Below are 13,909 nucleotides of genomic sequence, written 5' to 3' on the forward strand. Positions count from 1 at the left end.
GCTACGGGCACCGAGCCTCATGTCTTTTTCTCGTATATCATAATTTGATTGGTCTTGACAGCACATGTAGTAAGAATAAGATGGAATCAGGCCAGGGCCAACATGACATAGTTGGTCTGATCACTTTATCTCCTGTCTCACATTCTTATTTTCTAAATTTAGTTCCCGTACTAAAGATCTTGAGTAGTTCAGGTGGACCGATTTAGGAGATTAACTTTTTTTTTTTTTTGTTTGTTTTTTAGGAGCATATCTAAAATGAACCTAAATACGTGGAGAATTTCTTGCAAAATTTTGTTCTCTAAACCCAGTTTGGCTGCCTTGTGAAATGATTCTCTGCAGTAAACGGACTTCTCATTTATTTAATCATTCAAACTTCCATTCACATCTGCATGATCACAGAAAACATGGGGTATGTAGGCTAGTAACACATAAGGAGATGAACTTTTGAATTGGAATGTTGTAATAGGTAACGGAGTTATGCTGATTATTATTTAAAATAAGGGTTAATGTGAACCCTTTGCTTTGAACTTCTATGTATAAAACTGTGATTTTGGAAATAGTAGAACAGAACAGTCTTGGAGAGGCTACTCTCACTGTTCTCCAGAAACACTGACCTTCTGACAAAGTTTGGCAGACCTATCCCCCCCGCCTCTGCATGGCTGATAGTGACAGGCCGCTGAATCTCTTCTTCTGGTAATAGTTTCATATACCAGAATTCAGATCATCAATGAGTGACAGAATGTTTTTGTTGGATATTTCTGATTTAACTAAGACTGGCCTGTGGTTAAATGAATATGATCTTTTTTTTTTAAATTTTGATAGTTGTTTTAATTCACTGTTTTGTGCTATTACTGTTTTCCCTTTCTAAAGACGTGATTGGAGTTAGTTATGGTCACCTTTTCAAAAAGATAGTAAATTGCCATCCCAAAACCTATAGAAGATTGGTTTTATATTAAAATTTATATAACTGGTTATATAAACATATTTAAATACTAGGGAAATACTTTCACTGTCTCAGAACCAAACAAGACTCACTGGTATTCTAATTAGTGTTCATCATCCTGTTAAAGGTGAGGCCTGGAGCTAAGGTGGCAATGTTTACTTTGTATTTTTGGTCTTCTCTATGCTATTCTAATTTCCCTGTGTCTACTAAAATGCTGCCCTTTATTTATTGAAAAACACTGTAGTGTGGTTTATGTGTAATGTCAAATAAAGAATATTTAACACTTCTCATATTTTATAGACAATCTATAAGGTCAAATGCTTTTAAAAGTCTATTTGACAAGAAGTAGCAAATTAAACTTTTGAATTCTTTACTACCTAAGTCAAACTAAGTTATAATTTAGGACGGTCTTCAAATAACTCTTCAGAAACACATAAAACTGCAGAACAATTGTATATATGATTGGTAATGGTGCTTTTATCAACTCCTTATGAGGATTAAAATAGAAGAGATTATACAAGTTTTAAAATCATGTGTGATTGTAACAGAAGAAAAAAACACAGATCATGAAAAAAAATATTGAAGAATACATTAAAAAAAGACCAAAGGAGAGTTATTATGGCTGAAGTAAAGGGTAAGATGCTCAAAGTACCACTAACTTAGATGATCTACTATTGATCATCTCTAAGGTCTTTTTAAGATGGAAACTTCTAAGATTTCTACAATTTAAAAAAACATTTTAAAAGAAATCACTGTGCTTTCTCCTTTTTCCTCATTTACTTCTGCAATTTTCTGCAATTAGCAATTGACAGGATAGAAAAAGCTATTGGAACTTTTCACAATGTAACTTACAATTGAAAATGACTTTGGAAGTTAACATGCCTTTGAAACAGAAAGCATTTTATTTTCCACCACTCCACACACGGATCCTTTAAAACTAAAGGTAAATTACTAAAACGATAGAAAACTAGGAGGTAAGTCTTTAGGTCTGAAGAATTAGATGTTTCCTTTCCTTGCAGAATATAAAACTACAAAGGAGCATAAATAAAGGCAACCACGTACACACACACACACAGTGCGTTCCCCTGGCCTGTTTAGTTCCAGCAGCTTGGCAGAGACTGCCATGAAGTAAGAGCTATGCTCCCCTTGGCACAACTTCCTTTGCAGACCAGAAGGAATAGTGGACAATTCTGCTCACTTTAATGTCGATTTTAATAACTCACTACACAATGTTTCTAAACAGCCTGTGCAATGTCCCGGAAAAACTACTAGATGAGGTGTTCTGGTTGAGCTCTAGTTTTAGCCCTTCCTTAACTGGCCATGTGACCTTGGGCAAGCCCCACAACTTTCCAGAGGTTAAACTTTCTCAGACACAAAACAGGAATTATAACAGCTTCCTCATCCATCCAACAGGGTTAAAAGAATCAAATAAGAAAACTGGTGAAATCGTGCTTTTACTCTTTTATGCTAAGACACAAAGCTGTAATGAGTTAATCAAATAAAAGCCAAAGCCCTGTAAGATAAAACTCTGTCCTATCACCTACAATCTTTGAGAGTCACAGAGCAGCAAAGAGTCAGGTCCAAAATGTAATCTCACTTTTAGAAAGAGCACTCCTAAATAGAAGTGCAGTTTGCAGATCAGCTGCTTCTCATACATGCTAAACAGCAATAGTGTAAGAGACCCATAGCTTAAGGTCATAAATCTCTCAGGCAGAAGAAGGTCAGGGTTCTTTCTATTATACTTCATAAAGTTTCTGTTATAAAAGGAATCCTCTTTGCCCCTATTTATAGAAAACATACTGTATGTCTCAGGCCATTCCAGAGAGAAGAGCCAGGACTCAGGTTATTCCAGAGAAAGAGTCAGGACTTGCCAGCCATACCTCTGAGCCAAACAACAATCTCCTAAGATAGTTCAGGCTATTTTTCCTATAATTTGAGGGAGGAATTAACCTCAGAGCAAGCCTTTTTGACCCAGAAACCATTAAAGGTCACAGGCCTCAAGAGACAGGCACATGTAATGGAAAGATAACAGACAGTGAATAAACTAACCTGCTGCATGATCTTGGGTAAGTCTCTTGCCCTCTAGTCTTAGATTTCCCAGTTACTATAGAGCAAGGGGACCTGGGATAATTTTTGTGGTCCCTTCACCATTAAGATTGTAGGGTTCCTCTTGACATCCCTTGTCCCCTTCATTGGTCCCAGTACTTACTTTGTGGCCATGGCTGAAAGGCAGCAGCACCGGGAACCCTGAGGAGGTGAGTCCTATATTCCCCCAAGACTACCTTGATCAGAGTACCACAGACCCTCTGAAGGCAGCAATTTGATTTTTAGACTACTTAAAACCAAAACAGGAAAAGGAAGCTGAACCAGAGAAAGGGGAAACAAACCCAAGTTAAAAACTGAAACCTAGGTAGAAAATAGAGAAAACAAGAAGCTAACAGTGCAAGAGCCCTACCAGTGTGGGTGGCTAAGAGCCACTGCACAGGCCTGAAACACCCAAGGCTGGCAACCTCAAGCCTCTAAGCGCTTCCTGCAAGGGTTGACAAAACCCAGCTGGGTGTGGGAAATAGGCAGTGGTGCTGGCTCAGCTACTAACTACCTGTACCGTTTATCAAGTCAAAGCCATTTTAAGAAGGCTGAGCCTAGGTTTTCCACTTGTTACAGAAAGTACAGGGCTCAGTGCAGATGACTTCCTACAGGGCTTTATGAAAAGGCTGCAAGAAATTGGAAGACTCTTTGTTGATCCTCCAAGAACAGAAGTCTATATGATTAAGACTGTAAGCTGATAAAGGTTTAACATTTGATTCTGGAATAAAATTTGAACTTCCGTTGGGGAGACACTTCTAATGATATTTCAGTAAACAATTTAGAGGCTGAAGCAAAAACATTTCAAGAATATTGGAAACCTGGCATTGTTATTTGTTCATTAAATGAGCTTGTGGCCTCAGTTTCATATGTTGTAATACAGGTTTAATTATTCTTGTTTTGCCTATCTCCACGGGGTTGTTATGATGACAAGATCTACTCCTAATCTTCCCTTTGAAATTTACTGAAAACCAGCCAGGCACAGTGGCTCATGTGCATCTATAATACTAGCATTCTGGGAGGGTGAGGTGGGAGGATCACTTGAGGTTAGTAATTCAAGAGCAGCTTGAGCAAGAGCCAGAGCTGCTCCCTCCATTTCTACAAAAAATTGAAAAGTTAGCAAGGCATGGTAGCATGTGCACAGCTACTCAGGAAGGAGGCTGAGTCAGGAGTATTGCTTGAGCCCAGGAATTTGAGGTTGCAGTAAGCTGTGAGGAGGCCATTGCACTTCGGCCTGAGTGACAGACCAAAGACTCTGCCTCTAAATGAATAAATGAATGAATGAATATTGAAACCCACTAAGAGGCATGCATTGTGCTAGAGACCAGAGACAAAGAATTCAAAAGAACAAAGCACTTGTCCTTATAGTTTAGAAAGGAAGAGATGGATATGTTAGCAAGTAAATGCATTAAAATATTATTACTGATGCAGTAAAAGTAGCTGTACAGAGTACAGAACAAAAGAAAGATCAGTTTAACATCAAGAGATGAATGTACTTTGAATGTTGAAAATTCTAAAAGGATTTTATAGACACATTTCCCTTTAGGCACTGTTTTAGTTGCAAACCATAATTTTGACATATTGTAGTTTTCATTGTTCAAAATACTTTTTATTTTCTCTTTCAATTGTTCCTTTTATTCACAGATTATTTAGAAGTATTTTGTTCAATTTTGGAACATTTGGTATTTTTCTATATGTGTTGTTACTTACTTCTAATTTAATTCTACTATGGTCAGAGAATATGTTCAGTATGGTTTCTTTTTGTTTTTCCTGGTATGATCTTTTACATTTACTACAACATGTTTTGTGGCCCAGCATATAGTCTATCTTAGTGAATGTACCATGTGCACAAGAAAAGAATGCGTATTCTAAAATTGGGTGCAGTGTTCTCAAAGCGTCAATTAGGTCAAAGTAGTTAATATTATTGTTCAGAACCTCTATGTCCTTGCTATATTTTGTTGTTGTGTTTTTTGTCTAAGTGTTCTATTAGATGCCAAGAGAAAGGTCTTAAAACCTCCAACTATGATTGTAGATTTTTCTATTTTCCTCTTTAATTCTGTCAATTTTTATTTCATATATTTTACAACTCTTGTTAGTACATTTTCATCCTGTATTGGATTTCTGTGGCTTCTGTAACAAATTAGCACTAACTTAGTGGCTTATCCCAACACAAATTTATCATCTTATCGTTTTGTAAGATAACAGTAAGTCAGAAGTAGAGCATGGTGCTTGGAAGAACTGGTTGGAGCCACACCTTTCATTGTTGACAAAAATTGATTCTTGCTAAATAAAAGATTTAAATTTAAGACATGAAACAATAAAAATTCTAGAAGAGAGTGTGGGGAAAATGCTTGAAAATATTGGCCTAGGAAAAGATTTTATGAGGAAGACCCTCCCCCCACCCCCGCAGCAATTGCAGCAACACCAAAAATAAATAAGTGGGATTACTCAAGTTAAAACTTCTGCATAGCTAAGAATATCACAACCAAAGTAAACGAATAGCTTTCAGAGTAGAAGATTTTTGCATATTACAAATCCAACCAATGCCTGATAGCTAGAATTTACAGAGAACTCAAATTAATAAGAAAAGAACAAGCAACTCCATTTATAAGTGGGCAAGAGATTTGAACAGAAGCTTCTCTGAAGATGACAGACGAATGGCCAACAAACACATGAAAAAATGTTCAATGTCTTTAAACATCAGAGAAATACAAATCAAATTGGATTTGTATGAAGGATTGTGTCATAGGACAAAATAGTGGAACTGAAAAAAGTCTGTCTTCTCAACAACAAAAAATTTTTTTTAAAGTTATAACTCAGATAGATTTCATTGTAAAAGCTAGTCATGTGGTAACATATTTAATAGAAAAAAAATCAAAACCATTTACTGATGGTGAATTTATTAAGCAATGTACGGAAAGCATAGTGCATACAACACCCCCTGAAAAAGGGGGCGGGGGATGATATTTCTTTTTTTTTTTTTTTTTTTTGGTAGAGACAGAGTCTCACTTTATGGCCCTCGGTAGAGTGCCGTGGCATCGCATAGCTCACAGCAAGGGGGGTGATATTTCTAAAATCAGTTTGTCTCACCAGACTATAGCCAGGCAAATTGAAGAAATTAGAAAATCTATCAAAAGAAGTTTAGAGAGTAAAGCAACTAATTTAAAATGTTATGCTTTGGCAATGGATGATAACCTGCTGCTACAAATACAGCTCAACTTACCATTTTTATTAGAAATATTAATGATGAGTATAATGTTACTGAAGAAAAGGTTTCTTTAGTGCATTAAAAGACATGAGTAAATCAATAGATTTATATGAAGCAGTAAAAAACATGTTAAAGTGATTTTCTTTGTCTATTGTCAACATACCTGGTATAGTTACCAATGCTGCCCTGGTGATGGTAGGTAAGAGAGAGGGACTTAGGAAATTAATAAAAGACAATTCAATTGCTGCCCAAAGCATCATTACATAGTACCTGAAGAAAATTTATATGCAAAAGCTTTAAAAATGGATAATGACACGCAAAGCATTATCAAGACTGTGAAATCATAAGGGCTAAGGGATTGAATCATTGCCAATTCCAGGAATTCCTTAAAAGTATTGATGCTGATTAAGGCAACATTATTTACTTTGCGGAAGTAAGATGGCTAAGTCAAGGCCAAATGTTTAAAAGATTATTTTCAACATGTTACCAAGTTGTTTATGATATCAAAAACTCAAATTTCTGGCTGGGCACGGTGGCTCATGCATGTAATCCTAGCACTCTGGGAGGCTGAGGTGGGTGGATGGTCTAAGTTCACAAGTTCGAGACCAGCCTGAGCAAGAGTGAGACCCCGTCTCTACGAAAAATAGAGAAACTAGCCACACATTGTGGTGAGAGCCTATAGTTCCAGCTTCTTGGGAGGCTGAGGCAAGAGAATTGCTTGAGCTGACGAGTGTGAGGTTGCTATGAGCTATGATGTCATAGCACTCTACCCTGGGAGACAGAGCAAGACTCTGTCTAAAACAAAACAAAATTTGTGCCACAATTTGATTTAGCATTTTTTAGTGGATTTAACTGCTAATTTAAATGAGTTAAGCATGCATCTTGAAGGTGAAAACCAACTTATCAATACCATGTTTCAAACTATAACAGCATTCCAAATGAACCTGAAATTATGGCAAGCTCAAATTAAAGCAAACAATTTTATGCATTTCAACACATTGGCTAAACATAGTCCTGTAAACAGTGAAAAATATCCAGTCTTGCTTTTTGATTGGATATAAAAAATTTTCAACAGATTTCAAGATTTCCAGGAAAATAATCAATATCTTGGTACGTTTCTGACTCTCTTTCAGTCAACATAAATATGTTACCTGTCAATTTTCAAATGGAATGCATCGAGTTGCAATCCAACAATTTAAGAAAAATTTGATCGTGTCTCTTTACTGCACTTTTATAGATCTTGTCTTCCCAGAGACAAATACTCCTTGCTTCACAATCACACCTTATTCATGTCATTGCTTTTTAGCAGCACTTACATGTGCAAGCAACTATTTTTAAGAATGAAGCAAACTAAGAGTGAAAATATCTGATGAGCATTGTGAGAACTGCAACTACCTCCATCAAACCATATATTGATGCATTTGTTTCTCAGATACATCAAATATCCCTCCAGTGTTACTTCCTGCTTTTCCTTTACCTTAATAATAAAAAATATATTTAAAAAGGTAAAGATGTTTTATTACTTAGATATGTCTATTTTCCACGTTAGTGATTGCAAACTTGGGACCTGCTCTATGTTTTAAAAGATTCTCTGAACAGGTTGGTGCATAATTAGGATTATTATGTGAGGACTTTTTTGCTTAAATCTATGGTGGTTAGATTTTGCTTAAATCTATCATGAAAATTATGCATGGACCTTTGTTTTTTGCTTATCAGCTTTCATTAGTGTTTGTGTGTTTAACGTGTGGCCAAGACAACTCCAATGCTTCAATGTGGCCCAAGAAGTTGAAAGGTTGGACACCCCTATATTATGTACTAAAGGGCTTTTTTTTTTCCATTTCCTAAACTATGTCCACCTAAGTATGAACATCTTCACTGTGAAAAGTGCCTTTCAGTTTCATCCCTCTTTTCCTCTGTCCTTCACATGCTACTACAATATTTTGTTGGTTTCACTAAGTAGGTAACAGGAAAGAGAGAACTTTGGGGAGCTATTCTTTTAACTCTATCACCTAGCCTTGATAAAGTGCTTAAATAGTGCTTTCTCATAATTCTTTATGAGAAAGAGCAAGAGATGTAGACAGATTTCTGACCAAGGTATTATGAGATATGGAGTCTAACCTTTGCTTTATTCTTGATATGCTGTATGTCCTTGGGCATTCACATCCCCACTTTTGACTCTGGCTTCTTCATCTATTTGATGAATGGAATGGCCTTATTAATAACCATGTACTATAGGCAGAGTACCAATTCCTAAGTCAATCATCTCAGGGTAATAGAAAATGTTGGAAAAAAATAATAGGAACTGTCAGCATTTGAAAAGCAATTTATCAAAGAAGTTAAAAAATAAATGTTGGGCTGGGCTTGGTGGCTCACACCTGTAATCCTGGCACTCTGGCAGGCCGAGGTAGATGGACTGCCTGAGCTCAGGAGTTTAAGACCAGCCTGAGCAAGAGTAAGACCCTGCGTCTGCTAAAAATAGAAAAACTGAGGTAAGGGGATCGCTTGAGCCTAGGAGTTTGAGGTTGCTGTGAGCTATGATGCCACAACACTCCACACAGGGTGACAAAGTGAGACCGTCTCAAAGCAAACAAAAAAGAATGCTGTTTAAGGTCGCACCTTATGACACTATAAATTGACCTCAGCAGGTAGTATACTGCTTAAGATGCAATAGGTACTGGCTAAATGGTGACTGCATGAATGAATGAATAATTGAATGAAGAGGAATGGCACCAAAAATCACAGAGAATATTAAGTCTTAAGGTATTTGGCTCAGGATTTTAAACATAGTAAATGCTCAATACCTGACTATATTGACTGGAGTTAAAGGAGGTGCTTTCCATGTGTCTAAACCCCCTCAGAAAGCAGAGTAAGTTGAAAACAAACCAGAAAGCTATACTAAAAAATACTCTAGTAGGAAATCTAGCTGAAAGACTTAACTGTGCTACTTGGGAAAGTCATCTTCTGTAGATCTTGGTTGCCTTTTCTTTCTTTCTCTCTCTCTTTTTTTTTTTTTTTAGAGACAGAGTCTCACTCTGTCCCCCTTGGTAGAGTATGGTGGCATCACAGCTCACAGCAACCTCCAGCTCTTGGGCTTAGGCGATTCTCTTGCCTCAGCCTCCAAGTAGCTGGGACTACAGGTGCCTGCCACAACGCCCGGCTATTTTTTTGTTGCAGTTTGGCCGGGGCCGGGTTCAAACCTGCCACCTTTGGTATATGGGGCCAGCGCGCTACTCACTGAGCCACAGGTGCTGCCCTTAGTTGCCTTTTCTATAATAGACTAATCTCTTTTTCCCCCGCTCTCATTGTGATGTGTGACCATAAAAGGGTCTTTGACTAAGAAATGGGAAATGAATTTTTTCCTACAATATTGATATTTCATGAGAATTTGTGTAAAAAGAAGGCAAGATGCTTTGAGCAGAAGGCCTTTGTGCCCTGGGAGTAGAGAAAAAAGGGGATAGAGAAATGGCTATACACAATAGTTGCCATCACTGACACATTATGAGATCTCATTAGCAATAGTGCACTAGGCTTTTTAAATGCACTACTTTACTGTACTACATTATTTGAATTTTAGAAACTCAACTCTGGCTCCAAAAATCTAAATGAAAATTGGAAATTCTTGGAAATTCTTATACTTTCAACAACCTTTCCTTAGAAGCATTTCTTAAAAGCCACAAGTGTTAAAAAGCACCTTTTCCTTTCCAGTTCACCCACAAAGTTCAGTTCCTGACCTTGCTGATAGGCCTTGCCTAAACTTGCCTGCTCTGTGAATTCCAACTATATTACTTGTAATTAGAGTTAAGATATGAAGAACAAATATGGATGAAAGAAACTCTAAATCATCTCTTTGTAGTCTGGGACTTGTCCTTAAAAAATGCTTTCCTCTCTAAGAGTTATAGGGTCTGGAAATAAAGTGTAGTGGATAAACAAAGATGTCCTTATATCATCTGAACAATCTGTTAGTAGAAATGCAACATGGCTCCCCACTGACATCTGTGACCTTAGACATCCATGGACTTAGTGTCCATGGACACAATGGTATATCATCTTTCTTCCTTTCTTCATACGTATCTTTCATCATCTTGTAAAGGGAGAAGACAGTAAAGGGGAAAGGTAAAATCCAACCACTGGATCCCTATAGGTAAGACATCTTCTGGTTTCTTGCACACACCCTGGTTGTTCAGGCTTGTCTGACTTTATATACACAGTTGTCCACACTCCCTGAAACAATCTCCCATCCCACTTGCAGCCAAACTTGGATTTGCCCTCTAAGACCCAATATACAACCCCCCTCTTCAATGAAGTTGCTTACCAAGCCTTCAAGATAGAGAAAATTATTCCTGCTGCTGTGTTATTCTGTTTATCCAATATTATCAATTTAGCTATCACCTTTAAGGGCTAATTGATCTCATTTTTTATTCACCTTTTATAACCAATTGTGGCCAGCACAATTCTTGGTATATAGCATTTGTTCAGAATCTTTGTTATTTTGCTGGAACTCAAAAAGTATACATAACAAAATACTAATTTTGCACTAGAGGGGGGAATAGACATGGCTGTGATTTTTCAAGTCTGTCTGGAAAGGGAGTGATGGAGTCCAGCCTGCAATACAGGGTACCTATCCTGCTCCGAGGTACTTCTCTCCCAACCAAGCTCCTGGCCAAACTCATCTGTAGCATAAGAGTATACAATATTAGCCAAGGCAACTAAATATTGCAAGAAAATAGTGATTAATTCATGGGGAAAATCATAACATCTCTGAGAAATGCAAGCAACAGAACAGAAAGATTTAAAGAAAAGACAAGAAATGAAAAAGAATTTAAAAATTCTACCATGTGAAAAAGAATTTAAAAATTCAATAAGCATAACAGATACCGCCCTCCAGGTGGGAGTAAGCAACGAGGAAGAACTGGAAGGTTTTCTAGTATACAAATATGAATGTTGAAATAAAGAGCTCAACACACAGGCACAGCAGAATAAGCAAAAACAAGAAACAGAAAGTCAGGGCAAAGAGCTGACCTAGACACATCAGGATGGGAAAAAGAGAGAGGGAGAACAGAAGTAGAAGTATCAATTTCTGTGTAAGAGGTATCTCAGTAAGAAAGAAAAACCGGTGAAATATTTGGAGAAATGACAGAGAATTCCACAGAATTTAAGAGAGATGTAATAGCTCAGACCAAAAGGACTAATAGTGTACCACAGAGAATAAGAAAAAACATATAAGTGTTATGCATGTACACACATTGGCACATATTACAGTCATATTTAAGCACATCAAAAACAAAGAGAAAATTCTAAAAGCTTTCCAAGTAACACCACATCACCTACAACCCTCACCCAAGTCCGACCAGACCTTTATACGCTAGCTGCAGTAAAACAAAGGGATATTATCTTCAGAATGCAGAAGGAAAAGAATATTTATTTAGCAGTTTCTGGCCAGGACTAGGATTGAACCCACCACCTCTGGCATATGGGGCCAGCGCCCTGCTCCTTTGAGCCACAGGCACCCCCCCTGTTTTTTGTTGTTGTTTTTTTTGAAACAGAGCCTCAAGCTATCACCCTGGGTACAGTGCTGTCGCATCACAGCTCACAGCAACCTCCAACTTCTGGGCTCAAGCGATTCAGTTGTCTCCGCTGCCCAAGTAGCTGGGATTACAGGCGCCTGCCACAATGCCCGGCTATTTTTTGGTTGCAGCCATTGTTGTTGTTTGGCGGGCCCAGGCTGGATTTCAACCTGCAAGCTCAGGTTTATGTGGCTGGCGCCTTAGCTGCCTGAGCCATAGGTGCCGAGCCAGGAAAAGAACTTTGAAACTTACGTTTCATTTCAAACCTAGCCAAACTATCCCATAAATGTAATGAGTAAATATTTTTTTCAGGCATACAAGATCTTGGTAAATTTTCTAGCAATAGAATTTTTTTGGAAGAACTTTTATTGGATATATTACAGCAAGAAAGAAAATTTACCGAGTTTTTAGTTCTTTCCCCCTTCCAGCGCTTGTGCTTTTTACTACTTCTGTATTCCTTTCTAACATCTAATATAAATCCTATCTTACCATGGGGCGGGGTGAGGGGGGAGGATTTACTTAGGAATAAATAACAAGACATGAAAAGTGAAAGCATACAATTCAGCCATGAGAAAGGAATCAGGTGCATGAATGGAAAACAATATGCTAAGAAGCCCAGACATGACTACATATTATATAATTACATTTACATAAAATATATTTAGAATAGGCAAATGTATAGAGACAGAACACAGATTAGTGGTTGCCACAGGCTGGTGAGATTTGTGCTTTTAATTTATAAAAGAGACTGAGGAGGACATGATTAGGTCAATGACACTGAAATAAAAGTTTAATGCCACTCACAGTTCCCCCTCAAAAGGAGAGGCACAACTGACATACAGGGCCACTGAAAGAAGCAACAGTGTCAGCCAGGAGACAGAAAGGAGTGAGGGAAAGCCACAGCCAAAACCTTTACTGGGATTTTCATAGGGCAGGCAAGGCAGGGCACAGTAAACAGCTTAGAACTGGCTTTGAGGCACAGAAGTGTCCGGAGTTGTCTGGTACTTGGGTTAATTTCTAGAAGGGGAAATACTGGTTTGATGTGTAAGTTAGATGAAGGAAGCAGCTGGGGTATGGGCTCAAGATTGGTTGGTTTGTAGGCTCATCAACAAAGGCTGTTTACTATCTCTAGGAATTAGCTAGCTCTTAGAGGGCAATTCCTTCCCTAGCCAACAAAGTCTCACAAAGATGCCAAAACATCATAAAATACTAAAAAATAGGATTAATAACAGGCAGGGGGAGGGGGCTATGGGAAGAGACTGTTTAATGAATAATGGAGTTTCCTTTTGAGGTGATAAAAATATTTTTAAAATAGAAGTGGTAGTTACAGAACATCGTGAATGTACTAAATACCACTGAAGTACATGCTGTAAACTAGTTTTTTTTTTTTAAGTCAGACCAAAAATCTAGCAAAGTTATTAGTGCTTATGGTTGTTTGAATAAGCAGTGATAATCAATAGGCATTTTTAAAGTTATATCCATAACTTTCGAACAAAACCTCCAGATATAACAATTTACACGCGGGTGGAGAGCGGGTGTTTTTTTATGAGGAACACAAAGAAGTAAGTGTAGATTAAAGGAAGTCATAGACATTGACAAGCTTTAAAAGAGTGATGAAGAAAAATACGTATAAGCATGGGTCACAATAAATTAGGAGGAGCCAGCCATGAGGAAAATAAGAATAGAACTTACAGTTTTCAAATCACCTTAAGAAAATTGAATATATACACTAGAAGGTGGACTGAGAAAAAAAGAAAAAACAGGAGAAAAAGCATGAAAAATAAAAACTATAGAATAAAATAGCAAAAATAAGAGCTATTGCTCTGGTCTTTCAATTTTTTTGCTTGTGCTATTGCTATGATTGATTGCGTCCCTCCAAAATTCCTATGTTGAAGCCCTAGCCTTCAAAGTAGATACAGGCACTATGGATAGTAGTAATTTTGAACCGATGTACCATGGCACATTGGTGTGCCGTGAGAGGATCTTAAGTGTGTTGTGAAAATTTTAAAGGTCATTAATTAAATTATTTTCAAAAGAAGTTCAAAGCATAGTAAGTATATTCCATTTTTTTTTTCTTTTTTTACTTTTTTTTGGATCAACATAATTTGA

General features: G+C 37.4%; 1 protein-coding gene across 5 annotated transcripts in view; it reads right to left on the reverse strand.

Annotated features, from left to right (window-relative positions):
- Positions 1-13,909, reverse strand: part of EVL (Enah/Vasp-like) — a 213,842-nt gene that overhangs the window by 88,427 nt on the left and 111,506 nt on the right. For 2 of the 5 annotated variants that reach the window (XM_053601672.1, XM_053601669.1), the window contains exon 1: positions 3,153-3,383. The exons of the other annotated variants lie outside the window; for them this stretch is intronic. In XM_053601672.1, coding sequence (XP_053457647.1) covers positions 3,153-3,163 — 11 coding nt within the window. In that variant the 5' untranslated portion in view covers positions 3,164-3,383. Of the gene's footprint in view, positions 1-3,152; positions 3,384-13,909 lie in introns of those variants that run through there. 5 annotated transcript variants of the gene reach the window in all.

Source organism: Nycticebus coucang, chromosome 9 (assembly GCF_027406575.1).
Source record: "Nycticebus coucang isolate mNycCou1 chromosome 9, mNycCou1.pri, whole genome shotgun sequence".
Lineage (NCBI taxonomy): Eukaryota > Metazoa > Chordata > Mammalia > Primates > Lorisidae > Nycticebus > Nycticebus coucang.